The sequence below is a fragment of the Nematolebias whitei genome, chromosome 7 (assembly GCF_014905685.2).
Source record: "Nematolebias whitei isolate Nwh7 chromosome 7, NemWhi1, whole genome shotgun sequence".
Lineage (NCBI taxonomy): Eukaryota > Metazoa > Chordata > Actinopteri > Cyprinodontiformes > Rivulidae > Nematolebias > Nematolebias whitei.
This window is the reverse complement of record NC_056504.1, coordinates 20,658,958-20,679,807: the sequence shown is the minus strand read 5'-3', so window position 1 is coordinate 20,679,807 and position 20,850 is coordinate 20,658,958. Positions and strand designations below refer to the sequence as shown.

General features: G+C 42.3%; 1 protein-coding gene across 1 annotated transcript in view; it reads right to left on the bottom strand.

The window, feature by feature from the left end:
• Positions 1-20,850, bottom strand: part of LOC119411749 (contactin-4) — a 456,128-nt gene that overhangs the window by 374,195 nt on the left and 61,083 nt on the right. The window contains exon 4 of the mRNA XM_037678676.1: positions 20,469-20,608. Within this exon, the coding sequence (XP_037534604.1) occupies positions 20,469-20,608 (140 nt within the window). The remainder of the gene's footprint in view (positions 1-20,468; positions 20,609-20,850) is intronic.

Sequence of the window (20,850 nt, the reverse complement as noted above, 5' to 3'; positions counted from 1 at the left end):
GTTTTTGGACCTGAGCACCTTAGGAATGAATTTTTCAGTCTTTCTCCCTCCTTAGATGGCATTAATCTGTCCTCCAGCTCTAATGTTAAAAATCTTGGTGTTATTTTTGATCAGAACATGTCTTTTATCCCCCACATTAAAAACATTACTAGAACTGCCTTCTTCCACCTTCTTCTACCTGCGTAATATCACTAAAATTAGAAACATCTTATCTAAAAATGATGCAGAAAAACTGGTCCATGCATTTGTCACGTCTAGACTGGACTATTGCAATGGTTTATTATCTGGGTGTCCAAATACTTCTTTAGAATGTCTTCAGTTGACCCAAAATGCTGCTGCCAGAGTCTTAACTGGAGTTAGTAGGAGAGATCATATCTCTCCAGTTTTAGCTTCTCTCCATTGGCTCCCTGTCAAATCCAGAATAGATTTCAAAATCTTACTTCTAACCTACAAAGCTCTCAACAACCTAGCTCCATCTTATATTACAGATCTTATTGTTCCATATTTTCCTAACAGAGCACTTTGCTCTCAGACTGCAGGTTTACTTGTGGTTCCTAGAATTTACAAAAACAGCATGGGAGGCAGATCTTTCAGGTATCAGGCTCCTCTCTTGTGGAACCAACTTCCAATCTCTGTCCGTGAGGCTGACACATTATCCAGTTTTAAAACTAGGCTTAAGACTTTCCTTTTTGCTAAATCCTATAGTTAGGGTCGGCTTGGGTTTCCTGAGCTGTCCCTTAGTTATGCTGCTAAAGGTTTAGACTGCTGGAGGATAAACTGACCACACTTTTTCACTCTGCTACTGTCTTTACTTACTCTCAACCTGTTTTGTATTTGTAATTATTTTTTCTATCCTTAACATGTGTTTTTTCTGTCTTTCAGGTACACCTGGACCTATACCTGGACATACCATTCTATGTTCATCTGTCTCTCCTTCCTGTCCTCTCAAACCAGCTGGTCAAAGCAGATGGCCGCTTGTCCTGAACCTGGTTCTGCTGGAGGTTTCTTCCTTTTAAAATGTTTTTTTTCCTTTCCACTGTTGCCACTGTGCTTGCTCAGGATGTTAGACTGCGACAAAGCCAAGATTCAACTTGGCTGCTGGCCTCCTTAGATAGAGAACTTTACTAATTGGCTTTTATGTATGTGAATGTTCCTGTAAAGTGCCCTGAGACAACTTTGTTGTGATTTGGTGCTATATAAATAAACAGAAACTGAACTGAGAGATTGTTTTGATCGAACAGACTGGCAGGTTTTCAGAGAAGCTGCTGAAAATGGAGGTTCGCTTGATCTTGACCAATACACATCCTCAGTTCTGGGTTACATTAGTACATGTACTGACACCGTCTCCACTATCAGAAATGTTAAAAGCTACCCAAACAGAAAACCTTGGCTGAATGCAGAGGTGCGTACCCTGCTGGAAGCCAGGAACACTGCCATCAGGTCTGGAAACTCAGAGGAGCTGAGTAGGACAAGAAAAGAGCTGGTTGCTGGTATTAAGAGGGCCATGGGCACATATGCACAGAGAATCGAGGGTCAATTCATCTCACAAGACCCTCGGAGCATGTGGAGGGGCAGTAAGTGCATAACAGATTATAAAGGAAGGAGCGAACAATGCCCCAAAGACCCATCTCTGCCTGATGCCCTCAACAAGTTCTATGCACGCTTTGAAGACTCGAACAGACCACCCAGCACCAGACTCACCTCACCACCGGATGAAGAGCATCTCAGCGTGACCTCAGCTGAAGTAAGGAGTACCTTCAGGAGGATTAATCTGCACAAGGCAACTGGCCCAGACAACATCCCCGGAAAAGTGTTGAAGGAATGTGCTGATCAGCTCTGTGAGGTGCTGGCAGACATCTTTAACACCTCACTTACCCTGGAGACAGTTCCCACCTGCCTGAAGACTGCCACCATCATCCCAGTCCCAAAAAGCTCTACAGTGACTGGTCTGAATGACTATCGGCCAGTGGCCCTCACCCCGATAGTCGCTAAATGCTTTGAAAAACTGGTCATGACTCGCATCAAAACAACCATCAACATCACAGAGGACCCTCATCAGTATGCATACCGTGAGAACCGATCAACAGAGGATGCAATCTCCTTTGTGGTCCACACTGCGCTCAACCACCTGGAGCAGAAAAACTCTTACGTCCGTATGCTCTTTGTGGACTTCTCATCCGCCTTCAACACCATAATCCCCCAAACCCTGATGGACAAACTATCCACAATAGGACTAAGCCCCTCCATTTGCAACTGGGTACTAGACTTCTTAACAAACAGACCACAGTTAGTGAGGATCCACAACCTCTCCTCCTCCACCATAACCCTCAGCACTGGCTCTCCTCAGGGATGTGTGTTGAGCCCCCTCCTGTTTACTCTGCTCACGTATGATTGTGCAGCTACCCATCCAGGCTGTCACATTGTAAAGTTTGCAGATGATACAGCGGTGGTGGGATGCATCACAAACAATGATGAGTCCAGCTACAGGCAAGAGGTGGAACACCTGGAGAGCTGGTGCAAAGAGAATAACCTTCACATCAATGTGAAGAAGACAAAGGAGATGATTGTGGACTTCAGAAGGAACAAAAACATCTACACCCCCCTGAACATAAGAGGATATGCGGTGGAAGTGGTCTCCAGCTACAAGTACTTAGGTGTACACATGAATGACAACCTCAGCTGGAGCAACAACACCACCAGCCTGATCAAGAAAGCTCATCAGAGACTCTACTTCCTCAGATGGCTGAGGCGAGCTGGTCTGGGAAGCTCAGTCCTCACCTCCTTCTACAGGTGTGCAGTGGAGAGCATCCTGTGCTCGAGCATCAATGTGTGGCATGGAGGCTGCACAGCTGCAGAAAGAAAAGCTTTGCAGAGAGTGGTGAAGGCTGCACAGAAATCTGTCGGAATCAGCCTCCCCACCATCACAGACATCTACACCTCCAGGTGCAGGAAGAGGGCCACCTGCATCATGAAGGACCCCACTCACGCAGCACACACACTTTTTGCCCCACTCCCCTCAGGAAGGAGGTTAAGGAGCATTAAGTGTAGAACCACTAGACTGAGGAACAGCTTCTACCCTGAGGCTGTTAGACTCATGAATCTCTAACTAGGATAATCACTGTGGAAAACCATATCATGTTGCTGCTGATCTGTTTCATGTTGCTGCTGATCTGTTTCAATGTTGATGTGTTCATGTGTGCACATCTGCTCACAGACTCATGTTCATTTTTGTGCTGATGTTCAATGTTTTATGTTATGAGTGCTTAGTGTATATTTAGTTGATGTTTTTTTTTCTTAGTTCATATCTTAGATGTTATTACTGTTTTTCTTATACATTTTATTGTTGGATGTAACTGGGACCCCGTGTACATAATTTCGCTCCACCACATGTACCACATGAGGTGCGAATGACAATAAAGAAACTCTGACTCTGACTCTGAATTGAATTGAATTGAATTGAATTTACAAAGTGGAAACTATCATTTTTAATACAACACAAATTTTAAAGACAAACAGTATTTATGATATGGTAGAGCAACTGTTGAGTTTGGTTTGTAAGATTTCCTGGGACCAAAACGAAAACTGTTCATTTTCCTGAATCTTGTTTATTAACATTAGAGTTAATTATGATTAGGGCTGCAACTAACGATTATTTCAATAATCAATTCATTGGCCGATTATTTTTCGATCAATCAATGAATCGGCAAAAAAAAAAAAACGTTTTAATATTCACACCTTTATTCCAAAATTGAACATTTGACTGACATAGCAATTCGCACAAAAAAACAGGTTGCTATTTGACTATTCTGTTGGTAAAATATTGAATAATAAAAAATAAAAGTTAGTCAAATAGCTTAAAAAAATAAACGTACACAAAAATATGTACAATTGTATGCTTTATACCTGCACAATATGTAGCTACTTTGGAAAATGTGTCCTTGAGGGAAGAGTGTAACCTGGATTAAAAGTGTGGATCATTGTAGTGAAGCCTTCGTCTTCAACCATAGACAGAGGCCTCATGTCAGTGACGATCATTTAAGGATGCTTTCAGTGAAGACAGCTGCTGCTGTGGTGTCCATGATGTCTGTCCATCATGAAGGCTGTTATTGTTTGTTGTTGTTTTCTGGAATGAGAGAGTAAATATGTATTATAGCATAATTTACAGCAACTCAAGAAATGCCTTGTTTCACTTGCAGTGTAGGTTCAGGCAAAAGTAGCTAAAAGAGCAATTAAACACACACATAGGCACACACATATATAAAATACTTAATTACACACATTTGAGTAGATGTAATAAATTACTTTAATTCCTGTTTAAATGCAATTCATCCTGCCATACCTGCAGTATCTTCAGACTTTGCCAGCAAATTAAAAGTTGAAGCTTACTCATTAAATTATTATCTTTGTGTTAGATTTATTTATAAATCACATTTAAACACTGCTTGTACCAATTAAATTAAATAAAAAGTAACACACGTTCTCTATCACCGTCATTAATCAGCAAACAAACAAGCAGCAGCAGCTACCAGAGAGACTGACGTTACGTTTTCTCACTTTGAAACAGAACAATGTGTTATATTGTAGAGACTTACCTGCCAACACGAGTTGGGAGTGAGACGAGTTGTGTCTGCTATTCAGCTCCTTCATCCTCCTCGTGACTCTGACGTGTTCATGTTTATCTCCGTGGTTCTCTCGTGTCGTGTCGTCAATTTTCAAAGCTGCATGTTTCTCAGTTTTTATCTTTGTGAAGAGCTCCCACACCTTTGGAGGACTTGGGTGGAACAGTTTTCACTGCGTTGGTCATTTGTAAAATTTATTTAATTTCCTTTGAAAACAGCCTCTGCTGTGCTTCTGCCTCCCCCCTCGCTCTGTTCAACTCGCACTGCAGAGTTTTTTTCCCCCAAACTTTATTCATTCAGCCAGCATTGACAATGAACGTTGGTTACGTACTGTAACCCCAGATTCTATGAGTATAGGTATAGCCCTTTAAGACTGTTGCTAGTGGGTTTATCCCTAGGTGCTCAGCGCAGCACTGAAAACTTTAGTCCACGCCCACCTGCTGTGTGTGGGTCTCACCCCTGGTCCGTATAAATTACGGTGAGATCGGGTAATCGGCTCCCAAATAGCTTTTTTCTTCAGCCATTTAGGAACCAGTGAGGTCCAGAGCTTAAAGGGCTACGCCTATACTCATAGATTCTGCGGTTACAGTACGTAATCAACATTCTATTTCGCATAGGCTTCGCCCTTTACGACTGTCGGTAGTTTGTTAAAGGCGAAGCAGGATGTAGTCTATGCCTCACTGGGTCCACTCAGACACAACATGAAGCACTTGCTTGCACAAAAAAAAAAATTTCATCACTCAGCCTTCTGTGTGCGTAATTACACACTGCGTACTTGCATGCTCCATGTGCAGGAGCGCACAGGGGAAGATCTCTGGTGAGGAAAAAAAAAAGGCTGAGATAGCAGACCTGCTGCTGTGAATACGAACAACGGAGGATACGAATTGTAAAAGTGTAATGATAAACAGAGCAGACCAACAGCTCCTCAGGATGAAACAGTTAATAACAATAAAATCAGCAGTCATGAACTTGTGACTGATATTAAATATCTCACACTGCGACTTTATGCAGGCAGGTGTGAGCTCAAAAGTGAGGCTCCATAAAACAAATAATCATTCTGTCAGAACCCTGAGAACAGAATGGGTCATGGAGAAAGTAGAAACATCACGTAGATAAAAATTTATAATTGAACATGGCGATGACCAGGCAGACGCCATACAAATATTTTCCACTGTCATCCCTCCATGCAGAGCCATGGAGGATGAAAACCCTCTGGTGGAATGCACTGAGATTCTCTAGAGGATCCAGTCCAGATGAACTATAAAATTCAGAAATAGCCTCACACAACCAGTGTGAGAGGCGCTGGGTGGATAGAGGACGTCCTGAAGAACTGTCCCAGTAATGCACGAACATACGCTGAAAACGGCGCAGTGTGGCTGTGTGCGCCACGTAACATGAAAAATGCGCATATGGGACAGAAGGAGGTGAGATGTTGCTTCCTCCTCAGAATTATGAGGAAGAGGATACAATCCAACCAAGGTTTTCACTCTCGATCTGAATGAGCCTTTTATGCTTTTCAGAGCAGGGTTAAAATGCAGTACAGCTGAACTGCCGTCAGCTTGAATTCTCAGACATGAGGGAGTAACAAATAGAGCAAAGAAACACTCACTCTCTTTGCCGACGTCAGAACTAACAGCAGGACTGTTTTAATGACAGAATTTAAGTGAAACCTGATCTAAAAGCTCAGAATGAGCTTTGATCAGAGCGTGCAGGACCATCATTAGGTCTCACTGTGAAGCTAGTGGTCTGTGTCTCCGTACACCTTTCAGGAAACGCTTCATCAACGGGTGATTAAGAACTGTTTTGTCACCGAAGCCCTCGTGACAGGAAGAAATAGCTGCAGCATAAGTTTTAATTGTGCTGAACGCTAGATCTCTGTCCATCAGCTGCTGCAGAAAAGACAGCATGCTACCTAGTGGCCATGAGATGGCCTCCATTCCTTTCTCTGCGCACCAGTGCTGAAAAACTGTCCACTTGATGTGTACAGCGTTGTGGTGGAAGCAGCTCGTGCGCCCTGAACGTACGCACCACATCCAGTGGGAGGCCCATCTTTTCTAATTGGATCCGTTCAGCGGACAGACCTAAAGATGCTGACCTATTTTTGTTTAACTCCTGATCGCTCTTCCTGCCTGGAGGAGAGCGCCCCATCACAGCAGTTTCTAGAGCCGAACCGATATCAGTCGCTGCAGATTCGGGAACCACGGAGCGCATATGCATTCAGGAGCTACGAGGATGACTGACGGTTCTTCCTCCCGGACCCGGTCCACGGTCCGGGATATCGTCAGGAATGGAGGGAATGCATAAAGGAGCATTTTTGGCCACGGGCTGTGAGCGAAGGCGTCCACTCCTAACGATGGGTCGTTTTGTGGGCTCAGTGAGAACCATAATTGACACTGGGTGTTCTCCCGTGTAGTGGACACTTCCACTGCTGCTCAGCCGAACCTGCTCCAAAATCCGAGAGATCAGCTTGGGATGGTCGGGATGGTTTTAGTCAACCAGACTAAAAAATCCTTACTGCCATCACTTGCTCCGGAGATTCTCCGGGGGAGCCCAAGAGGGGCTCCAACAGAAAAAAGGGCAGTATGTGTGCCTCTGTGCTGGGCCCAGGCTGCAGTCTCACATATGCCCCTTTTCCATTGTCACAGTGTGGATCAGGTCAGTTCGGGCCAGTTCAGATCGGCTCGTGTCTCGTTGCGTTTCCATTTACACTTCTGGACCGGCTCTGTAGGCGGGGACTACAATCCAACTCGTCTTACCACCTGGTGGCGGTAGTGCTCCCTTAAGCTATTTACTAGCCACCACTAAACGTACTAGAAAAAGAACACCCTGAAGGTTTTGTCACACAATGTTGTGGAAGAGATGTCATGCTCTAATGGAGTACCTCATGAGCTGTAACTTTTAAACCTGATTCATAATCCTACCTTACTGCCTTCCCTGCCTGCTTTAAACCCATGTGTTTTCCATTTTAGTATAGATTTTTACAATAAAGATGCATTACAAATATCTTCACTTTTATTATTTGCAGATATGCACAAGGTTCATGTTAAAATTGCAAAACATCACACTGCGCTGTAATCTTTGAAACTGCTTTTACAATAAGCTACAGACTTGAAAACAATTAAATTACATTTTGTCCTTAAATTTTAAAGGTTTGTCTTTCATTAAATTTAAAAACATAAATGTATTACTTATTAATCTAAAAAAGTTAAGTCTGGTCCTCTGGACATTCAAAATCAAAACAAACAAAAAACATTTATTGTTTATTTATTATAAACTGTATTGTTTGTTTTTTGAATGTTCAGAGGACCAGACTTAACTTGTTTAGATTTTTCTACCTGAATTATTGAGCAGCATCAGGATATTACTTAATAAATAGTCAGTTGGTCTGCAAACACCATGGGGTCCTCCTAGAAGAGCTGAAGAGGTGGCTGTTGATGTCTGTGCCTCCCTGGTAAAGCTGCTGCTCCCACAACACAGAAGCCGAAGATTTTGGATGGATGATAAATGGATGGCGAAGAAGGAGACCATCAAACACAGCAGGAGTGGTCAGTTCACACCTGCCTGTTTGCTTCAGATCAGCTGTTCAAATCTCTGCAGGTTCAAATAAAAGGTTCACCAGGACTTTCAGCTAAATCTCTCAGGCCACAGTTGTACGGCCGATAAATGATAACTGTCTTTTCTGAATTTTTGGCTGTTTTTGTCTCACTTCATCCTAGAACCAAAAAAAACCCAAACATAATAACAGTTGAGCAGATTCTGGTAATCTTTTCTTAGGATTCATTAAAGATCAAATGCAATTGGAAATTTTTCTCAACTTCCAATATGAATTTAAACAAACACTATATGCACTTTACATTGTAAAATGTGTTTAGGAAATTTAAGGTTCTAGGACACCACTTATGAAACAAATTGTTTAATAGGAAAAGTAACTAGTGAAAAATGTACAAAAATGAAAAATACTGCATCCAACTAATGATTGTCTATCTGTCTATCCCTTGTCTCACGGGCTTCATCCAGAAGAAGACACAAGTGTTGTTCCTGCTGTGTCCGGTTCAGTTCTTCATGTTCATTCAGTGATGAAATAAGACTTTTCTTTACTGGACTCTTTTCTCTTTCTCTTGCCTAGAAAGAAGAAAAAGGTGGTTAATACAAGCTACATACTGTTTTTGAATAAATGCATAAAACAAAGAAAGGTGCAGCTAACAGCTATAATAGCTATATTAATAATAATAAACTGATATAAGAAAATGAAAAATAAATTGATTTAAAAATAATGAAAATAATATAATAATAACAATGGATATATGAATCAGAAAGTATTATACAGATGCAGATATTCTTTATTGTCATTCGCACCACATGTGGTACATGTGGTGGATCAAAATTATGTTCACAGGGTCCGAGTTACATCCAACAATAAAATATAAAATAAAAACAGTAATAAGATCTAAGATATGAACTAAGAATAACATCAACTAAAAATATGATAAGCTCTAATAGCATAAAAACATTAAACACAATACACAGAACAGCAGCACAGACATGAGTCTGTGTGAACAGATGAGCACGAATGAACACAGCAACATGAAACAGATCAGCAGCAACATGAAACAGATCAGCAGCAACATGATGTGATTTTTCACAGTGATTATACTGGTTAGATACAGTGGTGGAGAAAGTACTCAAACACTGTACTTAAGTAAAAGTACAAATAAACAGACAAAAATGTACTCTAGTAAAAGTAGAAGTACCACATTAACATTTTTACTTACCATATGTATATTTTCTGTAATACATTAAAAGTGTTGAGCCATTTTAATGAACAATGCTGCAGATAATGCATGTTTTTATTGTGTTTACTCTGTGACATAGTTCACACTTGGACTTGTGATTCTGTGCCTCAGAATTTCAGGGATGACCTGCAGAGTTAAATGCCATGAAGCAAAATAAGAAAGAGGAATGATTATACCTTTTAAAGTTTACATTTAACAAAAAGCAAAACCAATGTGTAATTTTAACTGCAGTAAACACATTTAAATAAAAGTTGTCTGCCTGAAAAAAGGAGCATTAGACATAAAGAATAGGCTCTGATCATTTCAACTCCAGTTTGTCATCAACTCTAGTTAAAATACTGTCTAGTCAACCTTGTAATGGGTCAATAGTGAACAGTATTTTAACTTCCTGACACCATTTTTAAAACTTTGACCTGAGTGTCGAGCCATTTGGAGACATCTCTTGTCTCCTGTCCTAACATCCCATGAACTGACACATTTTAATATTGCAGCAAGAATTTATTGTTCAAGTTCACAAGAAGTTGGTTTTCAAAGATTTTAGAGTCCAATCTGGCTCTTTTGGGAGAGAGAAGCTGTCCTGTTGTACTGAGCAGTCTTTCCATAAGGCCATGGGTGGAGCATATCTTCTGGCTGGCTCTCTTGCAGTGGAATACATTTTGGGTGTGTTAGCGATGATGCGGGTGCACCCATCTCAGTGACATATATACTAGAATATATGTCATTGGCCCAGCTCTTCTTGAAGGCGGGCCTAACGCTGCCTGCCCACTTTGCAGTGATTCACTGGACCAACTACCCTCTCACCATTGGTTACTTTCAAAGTAACAAAAAAAAATCAAAAAATCCGCAACATGAATGTAACTTGTAATGCAACGCATTATAGAAATGTAGTGTAGTAGAAAGTACAGATACTTGATGTAAAATGTAGTGGAGTAAAAGTATAAAGTACCCACATTTAACTCTACTTTAGTAAAGTACAGATACATGAAAAATGTACTTAAGTACAGTAACAAAGTATTTGTACTTAGTTACATTTCACCACTGGTTAGATATTCATAAGGCTGCACAAACTCAAGTTCATGTTGCTGTTTGACGTATTGTTTTGATTGTTTAAAGCTATTAGTGCTTAGTGTATTATTAGTAGATGTTTTTTAGTTGATATTTTTCTTAATTCATATCTTAGATCTTATTACTGTTTTTCTTTTACATTTTGTTGTCTGTAACTGGGACCCTGTGTACATAATTTCATCCCAATTCAGTATTTATTCAACATTTTATTTTTTTACTTTAAAAATAAAATAAAAGCAAGTCCTTATTGGCACAAATAAAGTGATGTGGAACATGTTGCATTTGTTCTTACCAATCACAGAAGGCTGCAGCGTTGTGCTGCTCTGTGAGGTGCAGCTGGGCTGTAATGGAGCTCTGTCAGGTGTAGACTTCTCTGATGGAGCAGGAGCAGAAGCCAGGAGGCTTAGAGGGTTTAATGTGGAGTTTAGAGACGAACCGTCACGCGCTGAAATACGTTCTGGATAAAATACAGTGAGAAACGGTACCGGAGGACAGTTAGCGTTTATGCAAATTAGCTTAGCATCGCAGCTCCGATCTTGTCCTATTATGGCGTCAGCCTCTTTTGTTAGTTAAAAATATGTTCAGAACCGATGGAATGAGTAACTTAAAATATGTTTAAAGTTAGAAAACACTCACCATCTTCTATAAATGATTCAAGTAGAGCAGTAACCGTGTCCAAACCACCCTCCAATCGCTCCAACTAGCTCGCTTTGACTTTTTTCGTCGGCCACCAAGCACAACAACCCCTGCACTTCTGCATTTGACCACGGCTTTGATATTATTGTTTTTGTATAACTTCAAAATACTAAAAGATATGCTCCTCGAGTTATCACTATCTATTGCAAGCAGTAGAGATAAAATGGCAGATTGGGTTGTTTGGAAAGATTCCACAGACTCCTCCCCCCGACCAATTAGTGACCGTCAGTGTTTCTGATGTCATGGCTCGGCTCGCTTGGACCCCTTGAGAAGCCGGGCCATAATTTAGGGAGGCGAGCCGGTCCTAGGAACCATGGAAAAGACCTCAAACACGGGCCAAGCCGGAAATATCCGACCCGCGCCGTGACAGTGGAAAAGGGGCAATAGAGCTGAGGTGAGCCAGCGCGCACCGAGAGGAGGAGTGAGCGCTTTCTGAGTGAGACGCCGTTTCAGTGGAGGCTGCAGCTGTCGTGGAGAAACACATTTACTCTCGCTGCGATGTGAGTGGGCAGAAAACAACAGAGATTAAAAACGGGCTCAGGCTGAAAATGAGGGATTTTACCAGACTCGGTCTGCTGAAAAAACATCATTTTAGCTCATGTGGCAGAGGAGTGTTTTGTGATATTTACTGAACCGTGGTGCCATTTGAAACGCTGTTTACAGGTTACTGGCTCGTTCTGTGTGGGGAATGTGTGAAGAGAGGCAGCTGAGAGATCAGCTGATCTGACAGTCTTGGATAAAAAACTTTACTTTCAGAGGTGTTTCTGTTTTATATCAAAAACATACATCATCAAAAAACACATACCTTCCCCTCAAGGATCTGTTACCTGGTGGAGGAGCCGGCAGAGGAGCGGGGTGTGAAGTCACTGCCACAGCTGTGGAGCACCTCTGGTGCTGTTTCTGGCCAAGGCGGTCCCTCCAGCGGCCGGAAGGGCAGATGGACTGTGACATCACCAGATGGTGTACAGTTTCTGAGACCTCCTCGGACCTCTGCAATTTCTCAAGGATGGTCCTGAAGTTGGTCCCGAACAGCGCCTCTGAGGTGATGGGGCCCTCCAGCAGATCTTTCTGTAGCCTATCAGACAAGGATGGCGAGAGGCAGAGCCAGGTGATCCTCTGGATCATGGTCATCCAGGTGGTGATGCAGGAGAGGCAGGCCCTCCAGTAGGTCTTTCTGCAGCCTTTTGGACAAGGATGGTGAGAAGCGGAGCCAAGTGGTCCTCTGGATCATGGTCATCCAGGCAGAGATGTGGGACAGGCAGATTGCAGAGGTGGCACATGTTGAAGATGACATCAGCAGCTTTACAGAGAGAGCTCTTTGTCTCCTCCAGCAGGTCTGCTTCTTCCAGCCTCTTAGAGATGCTGTAGGCCAGCAGGGCAATGTTGTTGTTCACTGTGGCCATCTGGAATGAGCACTGGCGAGCTCAGTTGGAGACCTTGTCACCATCTGGTCATGCTTCCCTGGAGGGACAGTTTGCTGGTCCATTCTGGAAACTTTTGCCCCAAGTGCCACCGCCAGGCTTGGCTCCAGGTGTGGGGGGTCGGGGGGTGGGGGTGAGGCCAAGGGAAAAACACAGATTGGTAAAACCCTCCACTCTGGAGATGGAGGCGAAGGTGGAGACAGATGTCTTCAACTTGCCGGGCCCAGCTGCAGCCTTGTTCCAGTGTGACATCACAGCTGGACAGCGAGGCCAGATGGGGTCAGGGCGACGAGCCAGAGCGGAGCCAACCTTGCCGCCAGATCATCCGATCAGGGCAGAGGGAGGCGGGGGACAGAAAATCCCTTGTTTTAACATCCTCCTGGATTATGCCGGGCAGCTCTGAGAGGATGGCGCCGAATGCTGGGAGCGGTGTGGTTGCCGACATGGGAAAAGCCGAAGTGGCTGAGCATCCACCCAGCCACTCGTCTTCCGTCACTATGCTCTATAGGAGGGAGGCGGCAGCTCCACATCGCCTTTCTCAGATGAATCATTGGATTCACTGCGTGACTCTGTGTCAAAGAAGGCGGTGGCATCGTCCTGCGCATAGCGTCACGACACAGAAAAAAACACTCAGCCGAGCTGCTGACAACAACGCCTTTTTCGAGTGAATCATCCGATTTACCTCGAGAAAAAAAAAAACACGTTAGAAAAGGCGGTGGGGTCGTCCAGCGAGTAGCAGCCCTCCATGGAAAAACATTCAGCGGGGTTGCTGCTAACATCGCCTTTTTTGAGTAAATAATTTGATTACCGCAAGGAAAAAACACGTTAGAAAAGGCGGTGGCATCGTCCAGTGGGTAGCGGCCCGCCACAGAAAAGCACTCCTTGGTGCTTACCTTGAACAAGGCTGCTCATCTGCTTCTCCTTGGGGAGGAAGAGCTCACCGGGACGGCAGGGGGTTGGCGTGGCGGCAACCCAGGCATCCTTAGCAAAGGTTGTGCTTGTCAAAGCTGGACAACTTTTCCTTCTTCATTCTTCTGACAGTGAAGAAAAAATGGGAGCCGATTACCCGGTCTCACCGTAATTTATATGGACTGGGGGTGAGGCCCACACACAGCAGGTGGGCGTGCACTAAAGTTTTCAGTGCTGCGCTGGATAAAGCCACTAGCGACGGTCTTAAAGGGCGAAGCCGATATGAAATAGAACTGCAGGTGAACAAAATGGCTCCACAGCGCCGTGAAAGACGCATAATTGCACGACACAACGAATCGATAATGAAATTCGTTGCCAACACTTTTAATCATCGATTTTTATCAATTTTTATCGATTTTATCGATTCGTTGTTGCAGCCCTAATTATGTTGATCCAAAACATAAAATGAAATAAAAGAGAGGAAGAGTAGCTGTCAGCTTTTCACTTCATCAAATTCTTCTGCATGAAATCATGTCAGCAAAACAAGAGCTCAGGTTATAGCTGTATGTGCAAAATCACATGAAAAAATACTGAAGTCTGTTTAGGTGAAGTGTTTTCCCAAAACATAAGTCTAGGTTGGGGTTGCACACTGGAACAGTTGGTTAGGGCTGCCGCCTCACAGCAAGAGTTCACAGGTTTGACTCATGGTTGGGACTGCCAGTGTTCAGTGTGCATGTTCAGGTGTCTCCAGGTGCTCCAGTTTCCCCGCACAGACAAAAACATTGATGTTTGATTAATTAGAGCCTCTTAAGACAGATGCTGCTCACACACACACCCAGGGACAACTGGTGTGAGTGTGAGCATGAACTCATGATTAAGAATGGATGGAGGGATTATAGCCTCAGTTTAATCCTATTTGTCTTGTCAAAGTAGCTGAGAGCTGTTTTCAGTGAAACTTACTGTTAAAACTATTAATCTGTTTCCACAAAGCAACAAAAACATGTTGCATCCTAATCGTCGTCATCGCTGCTGTGTCAAACGACACAATACAGGAAAATACAAGTTTTGAACTAGGATATATTTCATGCAACAGTTTTGAAATGTATGTACAGTGGTGGTGCAGAGGTTAGAGAAGGTGAGCCTATGATGGAGAGATCACCGGTTTGAATCCCCTGACATTTACATCAACATTTTTTGGAGTAAGGTGAAGCGCCATCATTCACCCCAGTCTGGGCCCTTCAGTAAGACCCTGCATTCAGGTTGTTTTCACACCTGATAGTTCGGTAGACTTGGTTCGGTTGGGGACCAATATTCATGACATTTTGTTAACATTTGAGCTGGTGCGTTTGCATTCACACTGCACTGTGAAGTCGAACAAAACTGTTTGAACCAACCTATTACCCCGCTCGCCTGTGGGGGCGCTGCACCAAGAACTACTGAAAGAAACAACACAAAAATCTCTGAAGACACTTCTTCTGGAAATAAAAACAAAAACGGAGTGGCATCAAGTTTAGCAGTTTTAGAAGTTATATTTTGTCATTTTTCAAAAATGTACTCAGCATGAGCAGAAGATGAGGCAGAAGACCATGGAGAATATTGTTTTTCACACAAGACTGCTGATGGCTCCATATAAGGTAAGAGAAATGCGTGTTTGTTTGCCCTGCACTGTATTCCACTTCTTGCTTGTGGAGCGGGGCCCGGTCTGTTTACATTCACACTGTACACGAACCGCGCTGGAGTTCTCTTCTACTGGACTGAGACCTAGGTTTTAGCCCGGGCCAGAGTTCACCTTTTTGTTCCGTGACAGAGTCCGATGACACGTTCACACCTCCCCAAACGAAACAGACTTTCTAGGAAAACGAGCTAGAGTTCGATTAAAGCGGACTAAACAGGGCTGGTGTGAATGCACTCTTTTTCTTTCAGTAGTTCTTGGTGCAGCACCACCACAGGCGAGTGGGGGAACAGGTTGACTCAAACAGGTTGGCTCGACTGCACAGTGCAGTGTGAATGCAAACGCACCAGCTCAAATGTAAACAAAATGTTATGAATATTGGTCCCCAACCGAACCGAGTCTACCAGACTATCAGGTGTGAAAACAACTGCATTCCCCTTCTGCTCCCTGGACACCCTAGATGTGATCCCTCTGCTCCACACATGTGGGCTGTGGAAGCTCAGAGGTGGATGGTTGCATAAGGAAGGGCATCCGGTGTAAAAATATTGGTAAATCTTCATGCAAGGATTCAAATATCTCTAAGGAGCTAATCTGAAACGGGTAAATGGGATTGTGTTTGATTTATAAATGATTTACAGGCACATACCAAAGCATTAAAATACTTATTAAAAATGCTATATTGTAGAACTTGATAAATATTCATGAAACTTTTTGGCTCCAGCTCCTCTGACCCTGCACTGAAAAGCGAGTAAAGAAAAAAGATGAATGAAACTTTGAACTTTTTTTCATTTTTTTTATTTTAATTACTAAAAATCTATTATTCCACTATATAAGACAACACCTTGTGTTTGGATCATAACTTAAAATTCTTAAAAAAATGAATTTGAAAAAATACAAAACAAGACTAAATAATAAAATAAAAGCAGATATGAAAGGGCTGAATGAGTGGTCAGTCTTGTTAGCTCAGAGTCATAAAACTATCAGCATAAATAAGTTCTAGTGAAATCAGACAGCCTTTATTGACTCGCAGTAAATCAAAAACAACAAATGCTGCAGCCTCTCCTCATTGCTTCTTACTCTGCTGACCTTTCCCTCTTCCACTCATTAAGCCACTGTGGTTAATGGTGGCATTTCAAACAATGCAGCACCTTTGCTGATTAATCCACTCACCCATGCATCCTGAATATATCCATTTATTACGTTTATATTAAAGAGAAATCTGCTGCCTGAACGTCAGCAACCTTTAATCACATCACCTACTGCCTCAGAGCCAGATTTAGTTTTTATATAAATGTTTTCAAATCACATTAAGACATGACAAAAGTGATGTACAAAATAAAGATTTAAGGTAAGGAAATCTGCAGTCATAGAAAAAAGAAACCTTTTTTTTAAATTCTGGTTTTACATTTCAGAGGATGAAAACAAATGTTCTGTTTTTTACCAGGTTCTACACAAGATTTAATCAACAGAAACAATGGTGAAATGTGAAATCTGTGTTTGGAAAATTTAATAATTTGTGTTTTGTTTTGTTTAGGGGATTTATCAGTGTGTTACATGGCTGTGGACAAGTTTTGTCCCACTCTTCTTTCCAGCATTTCTTCAGTTCACTGAGGTTTGCAGACTTTTGTTTCTGCTCAGCTCTCATACTCCCACAACAGCATTTCATTCAGGTTGAGGTTCTGCAGTTTGACTGGTCCCTTCAGCACCTTGTTTATTTTCTGACCCATTCAGTTGTTCTGTTTAGAACCGTTGTTCTGGTGCACGATGACCCAGTTTGGTCCAAGCTTCAGATGTTGGACAGATTGTTCCACAATTGACTCTAACCTCCCGAAACCCCGGCTCATGTCTCGTGAAGTGTTTTTTTTTCTTTCTTTTTTTTAGCCATTTGATTTAGCAAGAAAATTCTAAATTGTCCCTGGGTGTGAGTGAGAGAGCGAATGGTTGTTTGTCTCGTTAGTCTCTATATGTGTCCCTGTGATGGACTTGTGACCCGTCCAGGGTGTACCCCGCCCCTCGCACAGTGACAGCTGGACATGGACACCGGCGACCCCCGTGACCCAAAATGGAAGAAGCGGGTAAAAGATAATGGATGGATGGATGGATGAACTTTGCAAGAACACATAGACATACAAAGAAACCGTTGTTATTTTAACAATTAATCCAAAATATGAAATAAAAAAAATCATATTTTAAATTTTAAATTGTTAAACATAAAAAAATAATGCACACACAAAGTTACTGATGATAACAGGTTAAAGCTGACAACATAGAATAATGTTATCCCTAAAAGCCAGAAAGATTATATTTTGGTCTGAAGAGATCATGTTTGACTCAATGACTGCAAGGAGCCCAGATCCTGTAGGTCCAAAGCCAGTCCAAATCATCACCCCTCTACCTCCGTGCTAACGGCTGGTATGAAGTGTTTGTGTTCATGTGCTGTGTCTGGTATTCTTTGAATACAATACTGGGAGTTATGGCAAAACAATTCAACATAGGACTTATCTTTCCAAAGTTCCAACAGTTTTGTTGTCCATTCAGATGCAACAGTGCCATCCATCCATCCATCCATCCATCAATCCATCCATCCATCCACTTCCACTTGTTCCAAAGTCAGGTTACAGGGGCAGCAGCTTGAGCGGGGAGGTCCAGGCATCTCTTTCCACATACACCTCTCCCAGCTCTTCTGGGAAGATTCCAAGGCATTCCCAGGTCAACTGAGAGACATAGTCTCTCCAGGGTGTCCTGGGTCTCCTCCCAGTCAGACTTGCTCAAAACACCTCCCTAGGGAGGTGTCCAGGAGGCATTCTTACCAGATGCCCAAACCACCTCAACTGGCTCCTCTCGATGTGGAGGAGCAGCAGTTCTACTCAGAGTCTCTCCTGGAGAACTGATCTTTTCACCATAAGAGAGAGTCCACCCTGTGGAGGGAACTCTTTTCATCCACCTGTATCTTTGATCCTGTTCTTTCGTTCACTGTTGGATAAAAATATCCTCACATTATCTTACATAAAGGAGCCACACACGACAACAGGAGAAGATATTTAACTGAGTTTACTTGCAAGAACAGATGGTCACACCAGACTTAACACACATGTACAAAGTTACATGTTTGAAACCCAGTCATGAGGATCTGCCCCAGACAGTATGCAAGAAGTGATTTTTATAATAACAAAAAATGTTAAATGGCGTCATCTGGACCAGTTTCTTGTTTCCCTGGACCAGGGAAACCCTGGTCTGGTTCCTTGTTTCTGGATCCCTGTTTCTGCTCGTGGTTCCCTGTTTCTGGACCAGTTTCCCTTAAAGACACTGATCCAGATGACACAACTGAACCTTTTTTGTTGTCTACCTGAATGATTGAGCTTACAACCCCTTTTGCTTTTTATACACGCTTATCAGCCACTATAGGTCACAACGACCTCGGCTTCCCAGCTTACAGACCCGGAGGCAGCCCTGGAGTTACCAGCTGCACATCCAGTATCAAATCAGCTCCTCATTCAGTTCTCTCTGCTAACTCAAACACACGGTTCATGGGCAGTTAACATTTTCAGCCATAGTAGCTAAAAAACATCCAGAAACCTTGACCAAAATTTTCCCGACAGTCACTTTGCAAAGTTCGTGGCCATAGGTCGCCACAGCTTCTCCTGCAACCCTTTCAAATAAGTCATATTTGTTCAGCCATTTTTCTATTGTCTTGTCATGAATCGGTACCTGTACCATGATATCCAAGGCCTGTAGAGTCTGAAGTGAGGCTCTTGGGTTTTTTGACAATTCTCTGAGCACAGCACAGTTTGACCTTGAGGTGAATTTACTGGGATGTTCATCTCTAGAAAGACTGGCAGCTGTCAAATGCTTTCTACTTGTACTATATATACTATTATCTTTATAGAAAGATGGACTCCAAATTATTTGTAAATGATCTTTTCTTTCCTAGATTGATGAAAAGCAACAGCTGCTTCTCTAAGGTCATTGTTGATGATGTCTTTCCACCTTGGCATTGTGGTAACGAACACCTGTAAGCTCCAGAGCAGCAATTGACTGACAAAACACTTGCTTAAATAGCAGTGACCTCACTGATGATGATCAGTTAATCAATACATATGAGCAGTAAAATATCACTTTGATCAGCTGATACTGAACCTCATAAATCCTGTGGATATAATATTTCACAGACAGCTTTTCCATTTTGGCTTAAATTGTGTCTAATAAATTACGATGGATAAATCAGTTCTGTGATTTTCTTCATGTTCAATTTGAGTAATTTTGGAATCTTGTAAAAAAAATAAAAAAAAACAGATATTATATGCCCTAAAATGTAAAACACTAAAAATGTTGGCTTTTTTCCCTGTGACTATTAAATAACTAATTTTAAAAACTAAAATAAACAGAATGTTATTTTTTTCCCACTGTATAAAATGTGCTGATAAAAATATTTACTGTTGGCTAAACAGACTATTCGTAGTATTTCCTTTAAAACAAACCAAATCTGTTTTATGATGCAAACTGTGCAGAGTTTTGGTAAAACAGCGACAGACTGAGTTAATTTCTACCTCATGTAAAACATTTAAGCCCTGATCTGTGTTTTCCAGTGAGTTTGCAGCTTTCTTTGCATAATGAAACAAATTAGCATAATGCTGGTTTATATATTAGGCACAAGCTGTGCCAGAGTGGACAATCAGTCTCTTCCAAGTAACCTTGTAGAACGAACTGATTTAATAATCAAACATAAATAACAAAGAAATCATACTTGTGTTCAAAGGTTAACATAAGACAGAGCATCTCCTGCGGGAACTCTGTGAGAGAGTAAGCTTTAAGAGGATGTATCATCTGCTGTGCTCACACAGGAAATGATAATTTTTCATCTTTGGTGGGTAAGAAATATTAACTGGACTTATGGAGAAGAGATTTAACAGACGATTAGCATCACTTCCATATCGCTGTGCTTCTAGACTACCATTAAACACATGCCCTGTTTAGTCTTTTAGCGCATTAAAGCATTCCAGACTGACACAGCTGAACTATTCTAAAGCTTTGTTGTGGAAGTGAGTGACATCAACACCAGAGAAAAACAGGGGACTGCACAGAAGGAACTGTGCTGCTGTGAAGGAGATGATAAAATATAACAATCTGCAGGTTAGGATGATCAAGCGGTCCAGTTAAGCTTTGAAACGCTACATGTTTGGGTTTTGCCTTTAGTGGCACTGGGACTGATGCAGATATTTGCTCTAAAGCTGTGTTGCCTAAATTTGGAGGCGGAGCTTCAGCTTCAGGCGTAAAATCTTTTGGCACATCTCACCTCTGCAGACTCGAGGTTTTCTCCATTTTTCATCCATCTGTAAGAGGGTTTGGGCTTCCCCGTGGCTTTGCAGTCCCACACCAGCGAGTCATCGATGAGCTTCTGGACATCCTGGGGCTTCTCAATGAGATGAGGTGGAGCTAGAAACATGAGGAGCCAGAACAAAGTATTTATTTGCTGTAAAAATCACTGATTGTGACTGCAACAATGTATGCAAGAATGCAACATTAAAAAAAAGAAAATTTTTCAGTTTTAACATTGCTATTCAGTTTAGGGCCTGAATAATTAGTAAAGGTAGTGTCACATTATTCTTTTAACCCCCCCATACATACACATACACACACCCCCCCCCCCCACCCACCCCACCCCCCCAACCCACCCA